The sequence below is a fragment of the Tursiops truncatus genome, chromosome 21, assembly GCF_011762595.2.
Source record: "Tursiops truncatus isolate mTurTru1 chromosome 21, mTurTru1.mat.Y, whole genome shotgun sequence".
NCBI classification, from domain to species: Eukaryota; Metazoa; Chordata; class Mammalia; order Artiodactyla; family Delphinidae; genus Tursiops; species Tursiops truncatus.
In genome coordinates, this window is record NC_047054.1 from 31,523,993 (window position 1) to 31,544,109 (window position 20,117).

The 20,117-nt window shown below is 46.5% G+C and overlaps 1 protein-coding gene across 1 annotated transcript in view; it reads right to left on the minus strand.

The window, feature by feature from the left end:
• Window positions 1-20,117, minus strand: part of ZMAT4 (zinc finger matrin-type 4) — a 344,444-nt gene that overhangs the window by 249,060 nt on the left and 75,267 nt on the right. The window contains exon 2 of the mRNA XM_033848811.2: window positions 9,167-9,272. Within this exon, the coding sequence (XP_033704702.2) occupies window positions 9,167-9,268 (102 nt within the window). The 5' untranslated portion in view covers window positions 9,269-9,272. The remainder of the gene's footprint in view (window positions 1-9,166; window positions 9,273-20,117) is intronic.

Below are 20,117 nucleotides of genomic sequence, written 5' to 3' on the forward strand. Positions count from 1 at the left end.
CAGAAGTCGGAAATGCGTATGCTTTCAAGGGAATGCCGGGAACGGAAAACTGGAAGAAAAATTGTCCCTGTCAGTAACCATTCAGTAGGAACCAGGATCTGAAAAGTAACTGACCTGTGCGTCACGAAACGGGTTCACAGGGAGAATCTTCCTGCTACCAGAGTTTTATCAAACCTGCCAAGGAGTCATCAGTCAATTCAGTAAACCTTTTCTTTACAAGCTGTGATACATTCATATCATGAGAATCTAAGCCACAATTAAAACAAACAAAAAGTGGAGGGTCTAGCTTGCTGTCGTTTGTGAAAAGTAAAGAAAAGGAAAAATTAAGTTGGAGCAACATGGGTGGACCTAGACATTGTCATACTGCGTGAAATAAGTCAGACAGAGAAAGACAAAAATCATATGATATCGCTTATATATGGACTCTAAAAAAAAATGGTACAAATGAACTTATTTACAAAACAGAAATAGAGTCATAGATGTAGAAAACAAACTTATGGTTACCGGGGGGAAAGTGGTGGTGGGGAGGGATAAACTGGGAGATTGCGACTGACATTCACACTACTATATATAAAATAGGTAACTAATCAGGACCTACCGTATAGCACAGGGAACTCTACTCCATACTTTGTAATGAGCTATATGGGAAAAGAAACTAAATAAGAGTGGATATATGTATATGTATAACTGTTACACTTTGCTGTTCAGCAGAAAGTAACACAACATTGTAAATCAACTCTAATAGAATTTTTTTAAAAAATTAAGCTGCATCGATATGCATAGCTCATTTCAAAGAAAATCGGTCACCCAGGATTCTTCTGAGAAGAACCGGGTAGCTGAGAAACAGGAATAAGTGGAAGAATTTTCACATTATACACTCTTCCTCCCTTTTTGAATTTTGAGTCATATAAATTTACCCCCTCGTCAAAACAAAAACGAATAAAATGTTAAAAATAAAAAGATTAAATATTGATATGTTTATCCCCCGCTCTTTTCTTCAAAGACTTTAAGAAGACACATCAAAATCCATCCACCTCTAACGCAAAAGGATGAAATCAATAATTGAGAGGCACAGATTTAAATTAAAACGGGAAAGAAAAGAATAGCATCTAGAGGTAAAGTGAGCACAGTAAACGTGCCCACAAAATCCTGTTGCTGGATGTGGCCATGAAGCTGGTGGATAAAGCAAAGTAGGGAAGTAGACCAGAGTCAAGGGGCTGTGACAAAGCAGCCTCGCGAGCAGGACACCTTTTCTCATAAGGGAGAGCAAAGAGAGATTTCTCCCAAACATCCATCTTCAGAAGATGCTGAGATACCAAGGACAGATCCCCAGCTCCTGCCCACAGATGGAGAGCCCCTGAGTGTGGGGTAGGCAGGCTGCGCACCACCTGCGCCCCCCAGAGCTCAGAGCCTGGGAGACCGGATGGCGGGGCCCAAAAAGGCAGAGCAGAGGGGGATCCTCCCGGTTAGACATGCCGCTCAGAACACAGGCGCTAAATTCCACATGGAAAATCTCTGGGCTTGACCAATTAAGTCAGAGGAGGCGGAGAGAAAATCCTCATTTGATAGCATTGTATTTCTTTGTCTCAGACAAACAACACATGTTGGCTTCAGTTTTCCACACATCATGGAGATGAAATAGGCATCCACTTCACAGGGGCCCCCAGACACGTGATTGCCAGAGTTGTCTGTTTGTTTTTAGTACATTTATTTATTTATTTATTTTTGGCTGCGTTGGGTCATTGTTGCTGCGCGTGAGCTTTTCTCTAGTTGCGCCGAGCGGGGGCTACTCTTCGTTGCGGTGCACGGACTTCTCATCGCAGTGGTTTCTCTTGCTGAGGAGCACGGGCTCTAGGCACACAGGCTTCAGCAGTTGTGGCTCACGGGCTCTAGTGCGCAGGTTCAGTAACTGTGGCACACGGGCTTAGTTGCTCCATGGCATGTGGGATCTTCCCGGACCGGGGCTCGAACCCATGTCCCCTGTATTGGCAGGCGGATTCTTCACCACTGCGCCACCGGAGAAGTTCCCTAGAGTTGTTTTTTACATGTTTGTTTGTCAAGAGCACTCCCTTGGGGATGTACAGCCTTTCCTCTTTTCCTCTTTCTTCTCCACGTGCCCCCTTCCATCCCCAGCGAACCCACAGCAGGTCCTAGTCACGATGTCCCTCTGGTGTCACACACATGCAGTGCACAGAGGCAGTGCTGTATGTTCACCAGACCGGCTCCATTTTCCTCCAGGGAACCCAGCTAAGCCACATTGGTTGCCCAGCTTCTCATGCAGTCAGAAGAAAACATAGGCCTGAGGTCTGGTCAGCAGAATGTGGGTGAATATGGTGCTGTCACTTGCAGACCTGGCCCCTAAAATGTCCTGCCTAGTCACCCACGTTGCCCATCGGTCCCTCAAATGTCAGCTGGACTTTGATACTCAGAGCAGCTGATGGCTCTATCATCTTTGTCAGGAGCAAAGACAGTGGAGCCTCTGTCAACTTTTGTCCTAAATAATTACACGGTACAAAACCCCCTCTGCTAACCCACAATGGGCTATAACGCAGGCAGTAAAGAAATGTTTATTTCTAAGATGCTGAGATTTTTGTGCCTGCAGTTAGCCTACCTTGTCTAAGACAGAAATGGGGGTTCCCCCATAACAAGACACCAAATGTTTGGCATTGTCTTAGCAGGTGGAGAGTTAGGTGGGGAGGGTACAGACACAGCAGATCCGGGATATACACTGACAAAATATTGGCAAAGCCACTGCCTATAATACCCCGGAGGGCAGACCTGCCTCCAGAGCTTATGGTGCTAGAACTGGATGGTTCTGCACGAGGAAATGGTTAAAATGCTAAGAAAACTAGAAGAGGATGGAAAACAGATTGCTTGGATAGATGTTACCTGTTCCTAGTTGCCTGTTGCTGACGTTCAGCTAGGTTTTTTATAAAAGTATCAAAGAACTACAAGAACTATGATGTGTAGCGGACACACTAGCAAATAGACATAAGCAAAATAAGAAGCTATTTCAGAAATTTGAGACTTAGAGAGTTGGAAAGTCATTTGCTAATTGCTTCTAGTCACCTCAAACAGATGTCATTTTTTAACTTTTTTTTTTAATTGAAGTATAGTTGATTTACAATATTATATTAGTTTCAGGTGTGCAACATAGCGATCCCAAATTTTTATAAATCATACTCCATTTATAGTTTTTATAAAATATTGGCTATATTCCCTGTGCTGAACAATATATCCTTGTAGCTTATTTATTTTATACATCGTAGTTTGTACCTCTTAATTCCCTACCCCATCTTGCCCCTTCCCTCGTTGCCTCTCTGGCATTTTAAAAGACATTGTGTATTGGAGACCCCGTGAGATTTCTCAGTTGCACGTTGTGACTCAGGCCTTTGGTAAAAATCAGGTTAAGGATGGGTCTTTCCACCCACTTTTAGATAACCTCAAGGTAGCCACGATGAAACTGAAAAATAGAGGCACAGAAGTGAGGAAGCAATATAATAAACAGCCTTGAAATTATGTCTGGGAAACATTGTATGGTTATGACATGAGGAGCTTTCTGAAAGGAAACAAATCAGAAGCCTTCTATATTACTGAGAGAATTGTATTACTAAAGTTGTTATGATCTGGAATTAGAAAAGCTTTGAATAGTCTCCAAACCTTAAATCAGTCTCAGGCAGAAAGTGGGCTGTGAGTGTTGGTGGTCCCCAAGGTAAACTGTATTAATTAATAATAAGTGATAAAAGGTAAAATGGCCAGACCTGCTGGAATAAACAATAGAAAAACATAAGAATAGGAACAAATTTCACAGAAGCTCAAGAGTCTTCATGAATTGGTCAAGAAACAGACATTGAAGAGTATCAGGCAATCAGGGACATGAGGAAAGGTAGTAAGAATTGCTTTAGCCTGGACAGATGCACCAATAATTGTAGTAAGAGCATCTGGGAGAAATTAAGCATGTCATGACTATAAGAGATCTGAAGAGACTAAAACAGCAAATCTCAGCGTACAATGCAAAGGAGGCATCCCCACAGGACCCTGCGAAAAAGATCCTTTATTGTCCTCACACAGTTAGTACTTGCATCTCCAGGAGCACATCACCAGTGGTACCCAGGAGAGATGCGAATGGTGTGAGGATAGTGAGCCCAGACGATATTCAAGTCCAGTTAGCGTGGTACCTGGCAGGACTGATGCAGAAACACAACACAACATTGACCCCCAACTCCCACACATATGCCAGGAGTTGTCCAGCTTGCATGCTTACTCAGGCAATTAGCAAAAGGAAGAAGCAAAGTGGAGAAGAAGGTGTGAGGGACTAAGGGGGAGAAGGCAATAAAGGCATTGGTAACACCAAAAAGTCAAGACACTAATCAGCATATACTGGAGACCTCATGTTTACCTTGTTGTCTCTACCCAGGAAACACTTATGCCCCATTCACTATTGGACCTATAGAGACTAAGAGAGTGCCCTTCAGCTATTCCCCACTTTAACCAGAAGCTAAGGAAGGCAGAGTTCTGTTGGAATGACATCAAAACAGGTGAAACTGAAAAATCCGTTTCAGCATGCCCCTGCAGACCCAATGCACCTGCCGCTAGATTCTGACATTTCCGGGGGGACCGATAGGGTTCACTTGCCAGGACTGACATTACTACAAGACTCAGAGATGTCTGAAGAGTTCCCCATCAGTTTAGAGAACCGCCTTTCCTATAACTGCAGAACTGTCACCTCTACATTGAAGGCTGCTCCGAGAGTATAGAGCGCCTCCGAACGTACACCATCGCGTATTCTGGTGCACCCATGAACGCTTCCATTACACCTGCCCCACTGCTTCCCTCTGCCAATCCCCACTGCAACCTCTTCATCACCCTCGAAGTGCCCATGAGCAACAACCAGGGGCCAAGCTGTGGAAATAAATGAGAAATACAGTGCATGGCTCTGGCCTGCCCTCATGAAGCTTGCAATCTTGTTTGGAGGTGCCTCTGAGACATGGATTTCACAAGCAGTGATTAATTACACGGCCGGCAAAGTAACACAAGGGTATTAGGGTTCACAAAACGGGCAAGGCATTGGGGCTGGCACGTTGATGGCTGGCTCCCTTGGGTCTGCCTAACAAGAGTTTTTTTCTCTCCTGCTAGATATGATCATTCATCTTCTTCCTTTAGTTTTACTCCAGAAAATAATCTTTCTGTCCTTTTGGTTTCAGTTCTCATAGTCTTGCAATCTTCTTCTTCCTACACTTAGAAAAGCAGCCTTTCCCTCATGGCCTCAATGGGAAACAAGTTCTAACCTCTGTAACATTCAGGCATGTTCATCTGAAAGCTTTCTCTTCCCCTCTGTGTCTGTGTCTACTTGTTCTATTGATTCAGACTATTCAACCAGTGAGCAGAGACATCTAATTATATTTTCCACTGAAATATTACATGTTATTAATGCTTAGCAAGTAAGAAAAACAATAATGTCTTTATGTTTCCCCTGTTTTTCAGCCCAGGACTTCATATGTAAAAAGAGATCTTAAAAGTATAGCATGGAAGGGTTTGGTCCATTAGACATATATTAGGTTGTGTCCTCCTGTACAAAGGTTCAGGCTTTTAAATGGGACATGAAGCTACTAGCCATTACACGTCTGCTTTGTTTTTTTTCCTCCTACTTCAGCGGACTGGCATGTTAGTCTCTTGGCAAAAGTCATATCAAGAGCTGTTCTTTTCCCAACAATACATCTTGACCACCATCGATGGGCTGTCACTCAGAAATGCACAATTATTTTTTACACTCTCACATACTTAAGAGCCCCACAGGAGTCCAGACTCCCCTTTCCTTACCCCTTGACCCCACCCTACCTGTAGGTGCTGCCAGCCTCTCTTCTCCAACACAAGCTTCCAGTCCAGCCAGGCCAGCCTCCCTGGAGATTCCAAGGCTTCTTATTCTAGTAACCTCTAAATTTAACCCATCCACTGAAACCTCGAAAATTCACGTCATCCCCACAAATCTCTCTGGACCATAATAGCTCTCGGTGATGACTCACCCTTTTGAATTTGGAATATGCAAGGATCTAAAAAATTAACAGCACAACATAGCATATACATCAGACAGTCAAATGGGCAGAAGGATGAACACTCTGTTTATATCAAGTTAGATCGGCCTCTTTTTAGGAGCAGAATCTACAGAGCCTGTTCTCGGTAACACACACATAGCTACCACACTGAACTATCCACGGCTTTGCCTTTCCAAGGAAGTTTGTGAGCCTCTTGGAGGCTCTCATAACCCAGAACCGCCTGCAACATCAAACGCTAATAGCGCTGGGCATGCAGGACATACACCAAAGATTCCCACTGATGTGCCCCGTAGGGAGGCTGGGAATATGATCTGCTCAAACCGAGAGTGAAATCATACTCAAGCAATAAATCAGTGAAAGAGCACTGAGAATAACTGTAGCCACATTTTCAATGAACTGACTGGGATTTGGGACCGTAACAGAGCTGGACCCTATGAGACCTCCCCAGAATGGACACCCACCCATGTCCTCCGCCTGCCTCTTTGTCTGTAGGAGAATGTTAGTCAAAGAATAAATTTAGTCAGAGGAGTGAGAAAATGCAGAAAGAAAGGAAAATAGTCAAGCAAGACAAATAATAATACTTTAACCATTAAACAAAGCCAAGGACCTCTAGTTCTTCCTCCAGGACTATAAATAATATTCTGAACCATGTCCTTCGAGCTGTTTTGCAGATACTGAAACCCTCAGCAGGTGGGAGAAGTTAACTGTGTGCTGCCCACAAACACACAGACCCCAGACGGGCTGGAACCAGAAGGCTGATGATGCCGGCTCCCCATTACCTCACCACCGACCAATCAGAAGAATGTCCATGTGCTCACCACGCCCTGCTCCTTGAACACTGTACCCGCACCAGGGGGGACACACAGTCTCGAGGGCATTAGGCCCCCTTTGCCGGGCAAAGCAATAAAACTATTTCTTTCTACTTCCCCCAAAACTCTGTCTCCGAGATTTAATCCGGCCCCGGTGTACAGTGGTCAAATTTTGGCAACAGGACTCACAGAGACCCACTCTACGTGCAATTTCAGCAGAGGGGGTGTGGGGGGGTGGGAGGGATGAATGGCATGAAAATATCTGTTCTCAGATGGCCTTTGAGATCATCTGATAGGAGCCGTCCTCCTAGAGATGAAGAACGTCTCCTACCGAAGCTGGAAGACCAGAGACCTCACAAAGTGCGCTCAGTCCCAGCTATACCCTTTTCGCACCCGCAGCAGCTCTGCATGTGTATTTCCCCCGAAGCAAGTACCCACCTCTACCTGGAAGCAGGGGATGAACCCTCGCCCAGAGTTCCCATCCCTGGTTAACAGGAACACATTTCATGTTGTTCTGATGCTATGTAACCGGGTTAACTGCAGATCTGTTGTGATTGCTTTCTCTTCTCCCTCTCATCTATGCTACACGCAACAAATCTTAACACATCCTCTAAACAAGTAAGTTATGCCACAGCTGGTACAGTGTGGTAAGAGGAAGACTTGAGTTCAAATAACTAAACCCGTAACTGAGCAGCTAAGATGTTTTTCCTTAAAAAAAATTTTGTTGTTGTTTTCGATTTTCTGACATTACTTTTCTAGCTCAGGTAACAACAAAGCAGTGTTTGGACAGTGTCACCAGGCTATTTTTGTAAACAAAAGCTCTGATGTGCACATGCTGTCCCAGAAATTATGGACGATCACATGAATAAAACTCTCTTTCTGGCCTCAAGAATCTAGTAAGATGACTAAAAATGGAACCCAAAAAGTCTAATAAAGGGAGAACATAATAGGAGGCTGTGGAATTTCAGAGCAGGGACAAATTCCCTGATTTTCCTTCACTGGGGAAATGGAATTAGTAAAAACCATATGTGTTTACAAAGCAACATCTACAGAATTTAGAAATTCTTAATTTCAAAAGATGGCTATCTTCCGTTTTGATCATTCTTCTGCATTCACACTCCCTTCCTCTTCCACTCAGTTGCCTACTGACAAAAGAACATGCTTTTTCACAACACTTTTTTCACAGAGGCTGATGTTTAAAAGTTTTCTCTGAAGAGCAAGTTTGCTTTGCCTTCATCCAAATATTGAAGCCACGGAGTTAATAATGAGCAATGACGTAATTGTGCACATTTGCCACACTGTACAGCTTCCGAAGTGTTTTCACAAATGCTATGTCGAGGGGTCTCTCTGAGGACAACACATGGTCCGATGAACGCGTCGCTCGGTGTGTGCGTGCATGTGATTATTATTATTTTCCTCGTGCACGGAGGAATCTGAGGCTCAAGGAGTTTGGTGAGTGACAGTGACAACTGGCAGGTGTCAGACAAAAAGAACATTGCTGGCTAAGCCCTCTAAGCTAAAATTACTTACAAATTATTGCCCTTGAAAGCTCATGTTCTCACTGGTATATGTTCTCTTGCAAAGCTAACGGCCGTGAGAAGCATCTGGGGGCCCAGGCTCCCCTTTTCTCCACGCGTGCCCCCCCCATTCCCTCCTCAGAAACTGGTCGACCTCTCTCCTCTCATCCTCTCTTCCCAATAAAAGATCAAAAAGCAGCCATTTGAACTTCCATCCTAAAAAGCCAAAGCCAATGAATTATGTCCTTCAAGAGTATCTGGGCCTTAAAACTTGGGCATCACCCTGCGGGGGGGATGTCTTCTTGCTAATAAACGCTTTTGGGGGCAGCAGCCAGAAGGTGGGAGGAATTTGGTGCTGAACCACTGATGCTGCGGTGTTTCCCTCCAGTGATGAAGAAAGGGCCTCTGAGCTTTTCTTCAGGGTCAGAGAAGGAAAGAGAAGCTGGCACTAATGAAACCTGGGCTGTGTCCCTGCAAGGAACTTCAGGGATGAGCAATGACAGATTTAACAAGTAGAGAAAGCCCACTGGGTCCCCAGGGGCTGAGGGACAAAGAACAAAGCAGAATCTGGGGAGCAGCCAGGGGCCTGAGAGTGACATCCCCAGCGCTCTCTCCAGCCCCACGCATGCACATTTGTCCTGGCCTGATCTCAGACTCTCCGGCTCAGGCCCTGTGCTTCTCAAGTTCTGCCCCAGGTCCAGAAGGCAGCACCCTCAAGTCCCACAGCCTTGACCCAGGCTACTCTTGCTTCCATCTGGACACATTCAGTGGGAGAAGCTGTTCTTACCTCGTAGTGGGCCACGCGCTGAGACTCCGATATCAGCTGTGCGCTGCACACTTTGCAGTAACTGTCTGTAAATAAATCCTGATCGATATCGGAGGACTTCATCAGGCTAAAAGAGAATCAAAAGAAGAGAAAGGCAAGATGAATCCACTGCCTTGGCTTTTAAGCAGGACCCTAAGTGTGTGAAGAAGCCAGGAGCCCGGTACCAGATCCAGTGATGGTGACAGTGGGGGACATCTCCCCAAACCTTTGGGGCGACCATGTCAATCGACCTTAGTAAGCGTATAGGTGACCATTTTCTCCTAAATGCTCAACAGCGTGGCTGATACCCCGAAAAACTGAAATCCAGCTTTAGTTTTCTTTGTTTGACAAATCAGACCTACATCTACTGTATTGTCAAGGATTTATGTGAAAAGACATCTTCAAAAACAATTCATATTAGCAAAATATTGTAAGCACCCAATAGAGCCAACAGTAGGAAACAGGTTACATGAAATTCTGATACAGTCATACACTAGAACACTACATGGCCCCCAATCCAAACTCCGAACAAATCCTTTAAGAAAATATTTAGTAAAATAGGAAAAAGTTGACCATTAACAACAAAGGTTTACAAATCAGTATGTACAATATTATACTAATTTCTTTTAAAACATGTATAGGCGTGCAGAAAACCATTCCAGGAAATTTTAACAAAATGTTAATAGCAGTTATCTTTGGGAGATTATAGGTAATCACGTAATTTTCCTTATTTTTACATTTTCTACAATGAACATGGATTGCTTTTGCAGTACATGGAAACAGGTTAGTTTTGTAAAAAGACTTACAAGCAATATCAAATTGACTTTTGAATTCAATAGCCTTACTTAGTTAAAAAGTAAAATCAGACTAGAGCATCACTTTCTTTGCAAGTCTACGCCTCGTAAAGGGAGGAGCCCTCGTGATTCCTGCTGACTCTTCTACAGGTAGGGTAGAGGAAATTCATAAAGGCCACTTCCACCGCTCCACACCACAAGTGAGCCCACAGAGGTAAACAAACATATCCTCGAATTCCAAACCCCAAACCAAAATGCAGCCGAAGTTCTCAAGCTTGTGAAAGTGAGCTGACACAGAGGTGTCTTACAGCAGCTGAAATGTAATGTCACCACCCTGGAAACACACACCAGCGCATCAGGATGCTTTTCTCTAACCCCCAAAATTTGTTTCATCTTACCTCCTACCTGCCAAGCAAAGAGTAAGGACTGTGGCAGAGGCCATGCGTATGAAGAGGCCTGAGAAGCCGAGACAGCAGGGTAGGGTGGGCACCCTGGAGTTCATCCTACTCCAAAACCCTCACCGTACACATGAAACTGTCCAGAGTCACACTGCTGATGTCTGGCATGGCCACAGATACTGCCCAGCTTCCCGGATCCCCATTCCCACTCCAGCCCAGGTCGAGTGCTACCCGCAAGCTGCACGATATGGTAAGTCACTAAACCCGCTAGGTCTCAGTTCTCTCCCTACAGTAGTTGAGAAAACAACATTTTCCAGGCCTCCTTAGAGAACTGTGGGGAATATCAAAAGGAGAAATCTCAAAGAAGGTACTGTATAGACTGTACAGCTCCTTTTATTTGAATGGGAATCACTATCCCATTTTTACTGACATCCCGATGTTGGTAAGATATTGGGCAAGTCTTGATTAATGCAACAAGATGAAGGATTGTGGTCCACTTTAAGACATGTAAAAAAATCATCTAAATAGCTGGGTCATGAGAGTAAAGTATTTCCACCTGAAATAAAAGGCTGCCTGACTCAACAGCTCCAAACTCACTTTCTACCTTATCTTTGGCTATCTTGGCCTGTTAGGGCATTTGTATTAAGCAGTTCAAAAGGATTCACAGTTTCTGCTCCCAGGAGACAAGAGTACCTATGGCTTCCAATGCCCTGAGTCCCAACAGTAATGCCAGAGAGTAAGGAGCAGCGATTCTCACAGCTGAAATGGACCTGTTATTTCTGGAAGGATCGTTCTGGGCAGACAGCCTGGTCAACTTGGAGTACAGCACCTGCAGTGCCTGGAGGCTCACGACCTCACATGGCAGCCTGTTCCAGAGAGCCTGGCAGCTCTAGTATTTAGGTACTTTTTAGGTTGATTCAAAATCTGTCCCCCTATAGATTTCACTCATTGATTCTCTTTGGGAACGACACAGAATAATTCTACTCCCCTTTCTCATGAGATCCCCTCCCTCAAGTATTGAAGATAGCTCTCTTCTATCTATTCCCAACACCTGTCCCGCCTTATCATCTTGGTCTGTGTCTGTCTTTTTATGGACCATCTTCAAAGGCAATGCCAAGAGCAGAATGAAACACTCCCAATATGTCAGCAGAGGATCGCAAATCCAAATGACCCTCCAAAACATCCCCTGTCATTTGCAACGGTCTGTATTCACAGCCCAGAGAGCAGACGGAGGGGAGGTGCTCTGGCGATGTGAAAATGTAGTAAAACATTTTGAAATGTCAAATGGGCAAAGAAAACTTGGTAAGGTGTATTTTTGAAGCCAAGCTCCTATAAGTAGTTGTGTTTAAATATTATCGTGTTCCCTGCTATTTCTAATAAAGAAAAGCATGAAAATAGCTTCACGGGTTAGACCTGGTTAATAGGAATCTCCAAACTCAATGCACACTCCCTCCTCATTATACAACTGACTGCAGAAATCAAACAATGTGAAAGGATATTCAAGGTACGCGTCGGACCAAGCAGGGCCGTAGGAGTCTGAGTCTCGGTAAAGCAGCTGTGCAGCAGAAATAGCTTTAAAGGCAGAATATAAAATGTGTATACTAAAAAAAAAAAAAATTCAAAGGAAGAAGAGAATATCCTGGCTTTTTCCACTGTTTTATATAAGAATATTGACTTGAACATGCCCACATACAGTACAATGGTAAGGAAGACCCCTCTGGAATCGACACGGCCCGAGTAGAATACCTGAACGAGTTAAATGCCAGTGGGAGGCTATCAGTGGACAAGTGTCAGCCCGGTTTGTGCATGAGACCTTTACTCCAAGAAAAGAGAACTCTTTCTGTGTAGGTCACTTTAGACAAGCAGAGGGTCTGATTTATGATTCAGAGAGTGGACTTCCCAGGAGGGGAGGCTGCCCCTTGCTTCTCTCCTCCCGCTTGTTTAGAATGGGATTCCCAGCTTCACTGGCCTTCAGAAGTGCAGGAGAGCTGGGAAGAAAAAGGAAAACTGGACTGTCTTTCCTTAACCTTGTCCATGGTGCTGAATCACTGGCTAGAGCTGAGACGGGGCTGGGCCACTGATCCCTTACTGGTCAGTCATACTGTCCATCAGGGCCAATGTGTGGTGACACGCCCCCTCAAACGCTAAAAGCATGCTGATTGTACTGAACTCTGACCAGGCACTGGGGCATTGTGAGGAGGGAGACAAGAGTAAGGGAAGCAGTTTGATGTCCTGAATTTGAAACTGATCTGAAGGAAAGCTTCCTCACTACTCCCCACCCTGGCACATTCCAAAGCAAACACTGAAGACTTGGATAACCTCTCTATCACTCTTCAGTGTTCACAGAGGAAAGGGCTGCCTGTATTGTAGGAAAGTAAAGGCCCAGAGTAGAATTGGAGGCAGTATTGAACAGGAACATGATCAGATTCTCATTGGCTGTCCTAGGTCTCTATACAGCAATAGACCTATTTAAATGTGTAGCGGTGACGGTGTAAGACTCAGAGGTGTAGTTCAGTATAATAAATAAAGAAAATTTGGAGGGGAGAGATTTTGTTCATTCAATAATGGTTATTGAGCATCTATTATATGTGAGGCATCGGGATAAGAGAAGGCACAGATCCTGTCTTCCAAATCTTTATAAGCTGTTGAGTGAGAAGAGAGATACCCACCAAATACAGGCAGCAAGTGTAACTGGCTGGTAAAAAGTGCTACAGGATTTGACGAGACAAGAGGTATTATAGAAAACTCTTCAAGGAGGTTCTATAAGAGTTGAAATTTAAGGATGGACAAGATTGGAGTGGAGAGAAATGGGTTCCAACTCAGGAGCTAATTCTGTTCCCTGGCACAGGAGAAAATCCTACTATCAGTAGGTATAAGAAGATATATATGGGGCTTCATCTGGGGGCTTCCCTGGTGGCGCAGTGGTTGAGAGTCCGCCTGCCAATGCAGGGGACACGGGTTCGTGCCCCGGTCCGGGAAGATCCCACATGCCGTGGAGCGGCTGGCCCGTGAGCCATGGCCGCTGAACCTGCACATCCGGAGCCTGTGCTCTGCAACGGGAGAGGCCACAGCAGTGAGAGGCCCGCGTACCACAAAAAAAAAGAAGATATATATGAAGGGCACTGGTGGGCTTATTTGGGGTTACGCAACATGAGGGGAAAAGGCAGGAAAATGCAAGAAAGAGAGGGGTACACAGACTTCAAGGTCCAGATGGAAGCAGGAGAGCAGGTCCCAACACATTTCTCAAGGTGCAAGGAATGGCGTTTTTCAGGATCTTCAAATGCAGATGTGAAGCCTTCCTTTCTGCTTCTTTCTGCTCCTCAAGAGTAGATTTCAGGAACACTGGCTGAAAATTCAAAGAAACCTGAGGCTTCAGAGCTGAGATTAATATTCTTCATTCCATTCCATTTCTAATAATACTAAAATAGTTTCTGACTTAAAGATCCCCAAACCCATGCAGGACTCTTCAGAGAAAAACAAGACATTAGTTCAAATCCAGGTTTGGTCACTTGTCAACTAGGTTTTTGAGCAAGTTATATATCCTCCTTGAGCCCTGCTTTCCTCATTTGTGAAATGGGGTAAACATTCCCAAAAATGTTTACCGCAAAAAAAAAAAAAAAAGTCTTATTTCTACTGATTCCACTGCCAGCTGATACTCAGGCCTTATGCTTGTGAAGACCCCATACTTCATGAACGTTTAAAATCTATTGTTGTTGTTGGTAGGTGCTAATGCTGGCAGATGGAGTAGTTTGATGAGAACTGTGTCCTACCCTCTCTCTTGCCCACGTGTGCTCTTCTCGCTGCGAACTGCTCCCCGGGGGGATGCAAAGGAAAAGCACACTCCACCCAAAGTCTGGGTGTAGACCAGTTCTCTGCACCCCTAGCCACTCACTGTGGTGGCCCTGCGGTGGCCACAGCTGTCACACTCCCCAGGGTGGCATCTCTGCTCCCATCCCTTGGAGAGAGAAGCCCTCGGCTTGGTGATCCCCACCGCTGGGTATCCTGTCACAGATTTTGGCATTTTCCCTCCGAAGCTCATCTATAAGCTCTAATAACCTAACCTACTCTTCAGTCACTCTCTCCCCTCACTAGCCCTTTAAAAACAGGATTTAAGACTCATGGCAATTTCAACCAAAGTGTTAGTTACTCTTACCCTTAGGGGCATATTTCTGCATTTCCAAACTGCCACTCCGTCTGACTTTGTGAACTCATCAGTATCAGGGACTGCATCTAAAAATACTCCCAGCATGGGACTTCCCCGGCGTCCGGTGGTTACGACTCCGCGCTTCCACTGCATGGGGCATGGGCTCGATCCCTGGTCGGGGAACTTAGATCCCACATGCTGCACGGCACGGCCAAAATTTTTTTTAAAAGTACTCTCAACAGTTTCTGACTCTTGTGTAAACTCTAGACCCAGAAGGAATGAAGACTTTATTTTACTACTGTAAGCATACGAAGTGGCGCTCCTGAGTCGGGCTTAGGGCTAAGGGCCTTACCACCTGATTCAGTTCCTCCAAGAGGCAGGTAGCGTCAACAGCCTCCTTTTCCGGATGAGTAACTAAGGCTTTGGATTGAGTAACAAGTTTGTAAGTGGCAGTCGGGTACCAAACTGGGGCTGACTGTGTCCATCCACTCAGCCCTCACCCTGGCTCCCTCCCTGTGGTGGAATTCAGCGTGGTGAGCCTTTCAGTCTGTTCTCCTATCGCCCGTCTAGGGAGCAGCATTAAAAATATGAAAATGAAAGTGTTGGGCAGACATCCTGCCCAGAACCCATATGTTGTGGCCTGGAGAGCCCCAACTGTCCAGGGGGAACCTTGGAAGCTGGAACTGACCTCAAGGTCCAGACGCTCTTACCTGCGTTTATCTAATCAAACTGGGATGTGCTACCGTCTTCCCGCACCTTTTACCTCTGTTCTGCCTGCACATCGGTAGCCTGACTCACCCTCAGATTCAGCACCTACTTCTCTCCCATTTGGCCTGACACCCTGCAAAACCAGCCCACCCTTCTGCCTAGCCTGGCTGGCTCCTCTTCATCCGGCTGGGACCCTCCACTCTATGCCCCATGCCCACCCCAGCAAAGGGCTGGACTCCCACGGCCACAGTGCCCCGTGCGGAGAGGCTAGACTTCTGTCTCTTTCAATTTTGACAAGCTGAATGGTGGACTGGAAATGCCACCAATTAAAACGAACTTCCCCCTGGTTTATGAACTCGAAACAGACAGGAGGAAGCCTGCTGCCGCTTCCATTCAGCCACATTCTAAAATTAAAATTATTAACAGCAAAAAGACTATTGAAATGGTTCCTATTTTGTTCTTACCAACACTGGAGGGGATCAAGTTCTACTCAGAAGGAGGAACGCTATGAGAATCGGGGCTGGTCCATTTTCAGCGCAAAACAAATAAGCCTTGGTCTGCTTCTCTGTGATCCTTTGAGCTCTTGTTCTACGTGCGAAAGCGCCCTGAACTGGAGCCCGCTTTTGGTGTTCTTGTGTCTGTGGCCTGATCTGTGCTCCCTTCCCCTTTCAGGCCCTGCCACTGTCCTTCTGGGGCACATAAACTGCCTTCTCTGCAAGCCTTCCTGGCATCAGCAAAGATTTGGAGACAAACACGTGACTTTGGAAACATCTCCACAGTGACCCCTCACCCCCACCCCTGCCTCTAGGGACCAACAGTCGCACAGATGAGCTGGGTCTGTCTTGTCCCTTCACATCTCCCTCCATGTGAAGGTGGCGGACCCAGGGCTGGTTACCATGGCAGCAGACCAAGCAGCCTGAGCAAAAACTACCACGGAAAGTGCTCCAGAAACGGAAGCATGCTGGACTTCCATGAAATCGCACCCGAGAGAGCAAGGGGGCCGAGAGCACACAAATGAAGTGATGCCCGAACCCAGCTCTTGGGGCCACAGGCCCAACGTGTTCTCCTTTAAGTCACCGCACACCCTCAGGTGGCCAGACAGGGGACCTGGAACCTCCATGAAGTGGCTGAGATCCGGAAGAATATCAGATACACAACCAGCTTGAAGCACCTTTGGGTTCCCTGTTTCTTGGGATGAAGCCCTTTCTGCTGCTCGGATGCCGCCTCCCCCTTCCTGATGACGCTCAGGTAAAGGAATCTGGCGGTCCAGGCCCCTCACCATAGATTATCCACATGCAGGCGCAAGCTCTGCTTCCCAGCCTGAGCTTGAGAGAGAGAGAGAATTCCGCACACCACTATCTTCTCTCTCTTCTGCTTGGCATCGCCAGGAGCTGCAAAGCTGACTTACACCGCTTGAATAATTGTCTTTTAATGGCGCAATTTTCCTCACTTGTAAAACCGGGCACTGTGATCCTGACTCAGAGGCACCTGCCTCTGCTGGGCACACACGCCTCATCCCAGGCCCTGGGCTGTGGAACCATATCTGTCAGTCTTGTCCACATGTGGCTCAGGCTGGCCGATGACATCCGGGGCGGAGAGAGGCAAACGTGCCCCCAGCCTGGGCCAGCCTCTGAGGGCACACACGTGTGCGCCTGGTCCCTGGCCACTTCTCCCTCTCCGGCCCCTTGTGCCTTGTCAGGATGTGTGAGTCTGGATCGTAGATGCCAGGGGACTGAGTGGAGCCCAAGGCTTCCAGGAACCCCAGCGCCTCAGATTTTCTATGGCCTTTACAAAACGGCCTCTGCCCAAGTCCAGCATATCCTACAGCCTCGCTCGCATCCCCCTTTTACTCATCACCCGGGGTTTATTGAGCATTTACTCTGTGCTGGTGCCCCTCTAGGCACTAGGTTTGCCGCAGTGAACAACTCCTCCAAGGTTCTGATCTCACGAGAAGGTTCACACACTGGACTCGGTACACACCATTCTGCAGAAACACACACAGAATCCCTATCTCCTTCCACACATTAATAAAATACTCATACCAGCTAGTAGGCAGTGGCTCTCTCTCTCTCTCATGTCATTCTAGAATCTCTACGCGTTCTGTGGCTTAACAGTCCCTGCTAAGAGTTCAGGGTTGGACCTCTGTCTCCAGCGAACAGTAGAGATGGGGGATGTGGGCAGAGGCCGGGGGGCGAACAGGTTTCCCAAAGGTGAGAGCCCTTCTGTCTGGGTTTCCCAAAGGCCCTAGGGGAGACAGCTGTGGGGAGGGCCCAAGGTGGCTGGCAGTAACAGGCAATGAGCCCAACGGCCCCCAGCTGATGGGTCTGAGTGGCCTGACGGGGCACTTATGTCAGGAGAAGCACCATTTCCTTCCGCAGGATATGCATGGGTACGCGCCAGCACCTCTGCCAGTCACAGTGGGTCAGAGGCATTTGCTTTGTCTTTCTGCCACATCAGAGGGGAGACATGGGTGGTGGATGGAGAACTCAGATTTTCCCTTTGTTTATCCCTTCTGTCGGCACCAACACAGAGCCCCCATCTCAGGAGGAAAGCCAGAGGCAGATAGAAAAACATAAATTACTAAGCCACAAAGAGGAGGAGAGGGAAGGAGAAAATATGGGCGAGGAGAACACGCCCCTTATGTTTTCTGTTGCTCCAAACTGAAGGGCTGTGCGCCCAGATGGAAAAGCCACTCGCATCTTAAAGACTAGGTTCCCGCCCTCCCCCCCACCCCCGCCACCTCCCCACCCCGACTTGAAGGAAGAAAGCTGATGTGGGTTCCTCACTTCCCAGGGTGCCAGCTGCCTGGGTAGAGCAGGTGCACCCTTAAAACAGGTGGATTTTCTTAACAAGCTGCAAGACAACACAATCTTTCTTCTGAGCAGTGGATACAAGCCTTTGCAAATACAGTTTCTAAGTAAGCATTCCATTACCGCAACTTGTTTACATGATTTATCGTCACAAGACTGCCCCTACTGAACCAGACGGATTGAGGGCAGATGTGAAGGCGGCTCTCACATCCCGGGCTTGGAGGCATAGTTCTGCACCTGTAACCAAGCGCAGATGAGCCAGACCGAGCCGCTGCGGGGAAAACGATCACTTTTATTCTAATCCATACTCTGAGGATGCTGTGTGGCTGTCCTTCAGCCAGCAGACATTCTCAGCCCTGGTCCCCACTCCAGCCTGCTAACTTGCCTCAGCTCCTCAGGAGGTTCCTCTTTGGTCTCGATTTCTGTGCTGCTTTTCATAAAATCAGCAAAATTGTTGAGCTGTGTACTAGGATCTGGAGTGGCCAAGACGAAAAGACGCAGGAACTAAATGTTGCAAAGGTAGGGGCCGCCCACCCGCAAAGTGACAACAACCTGCCTGCAGGTCTGCCCCTTCCGTGAAATCTTTCAATCCGAGCTTCTTTCCCATCTGAGAGCTGGTTTGAGATCGTGTACCACCTCTTGCTTTGGGATGCAGCAAGAAGTAGGAAAAATAATGACAGCTTAGGGAATCCAGCTACCAGGGGAAGCTAAGCATAAAAAGGTGTGTGTGGGGGGCACATTAATAAACAATGAAGGGATTAGTAGAAATGAAAATATCTGACTGTATCAAGTGTTGGTGAAGGTATGGACACCCAGGGCCTTTCACGCACTTTTGACAGGAAGAGCAGTTTGAAAGTTAAGCATTATCTCATCAAGCTAAGCACTCCAGACAGGCAAGAAATATTCTCGCTCCACGCACGACACGAGGCGTGTGAAGGATGAGGACGGTAGCACTGTTCAAACGGCAAAACCTGCCATCGGCGCAATGCGCATGTGCTGGAGGCGGGAGGAATAAATTGAGGGAGAATCACAATAGGAGTGACGCCCCGCAACACACCAGAATGTGGATGAACCGCGGCAGTCGAATGTTTACACGGAAAAAGTAAGTCAAAGGGCATGTACACGAGATCCTTTCTACGAGTAAAACCCTGAAATAAAAATACATACATCTTTAGGATACATGTAGAGAAGATACAACTCTGAAAATGTTTAGCAAAATAATGAGGACAGGATTCAGGATGGTGAGTAGTGCAGACGGGCAGGATGAGGGAGACACATGACTGGATGCAAGCTGTTGCCAGCTCTTACCTTTGCTTTGAAAGGTGTTATATAGGGGCTCATTGTTACTAAAGATGGTAAATGATAGTGATGATGATGATAGATAGATAGAGGTTAGATAGATGCCAGATAGATAGACAGATTGATTGATGATAAATAGATAGACACCATCTATGCACCAATGATGAGAGAGAATTTTCTGGAAACAAATCTTCCACACTCTCTATAACAGAGATGCCGTTATATTTTTTTTCCTTCTCCCCAGCCACAAAAGATAATCTGAATTGGTCATCCTCTCTCGCAGTTAGTCTGCCTTGTACTAGTGGTGGCCAATGCAATCTGGGCAAAAACAAAGTGCACTCTTGTAGGCGGGCCTGGCAAGCCGGCTGCACGATCTTCTATCTGCTCTCCCTCCCGAGGGTTGGATGCTCGTGCTTTCGTCCATTGGAAGCCACGTGTTAAAGAAGTGAAACTTCTGAAAGCCTGGGATCCTGAGTGATCACATGGAGTGCAGCCTCACGGCCCTAACCCCTGGTGCCCACTGGACGTTATGTGATTGAAAAATACACTTCTGATGCGCGAAGTCACTACAACCCCAGGGTTTACCTAGCAGGGCCTTAGCGAACTCAACTCAAACACAAGCACCATGACATGGCTGGAAAACAGTTACCCAGAAGCACACTTTTTACCAGTTCAACCTCTTACGCGCTTTTGAGGGAGCTGGAAAAAGCCAGACTTTCAAGGGTCTTAAACTTGAGAGATTCGACTCTACGTTGTCCCTTGTGCACTCTGGGTGACGGC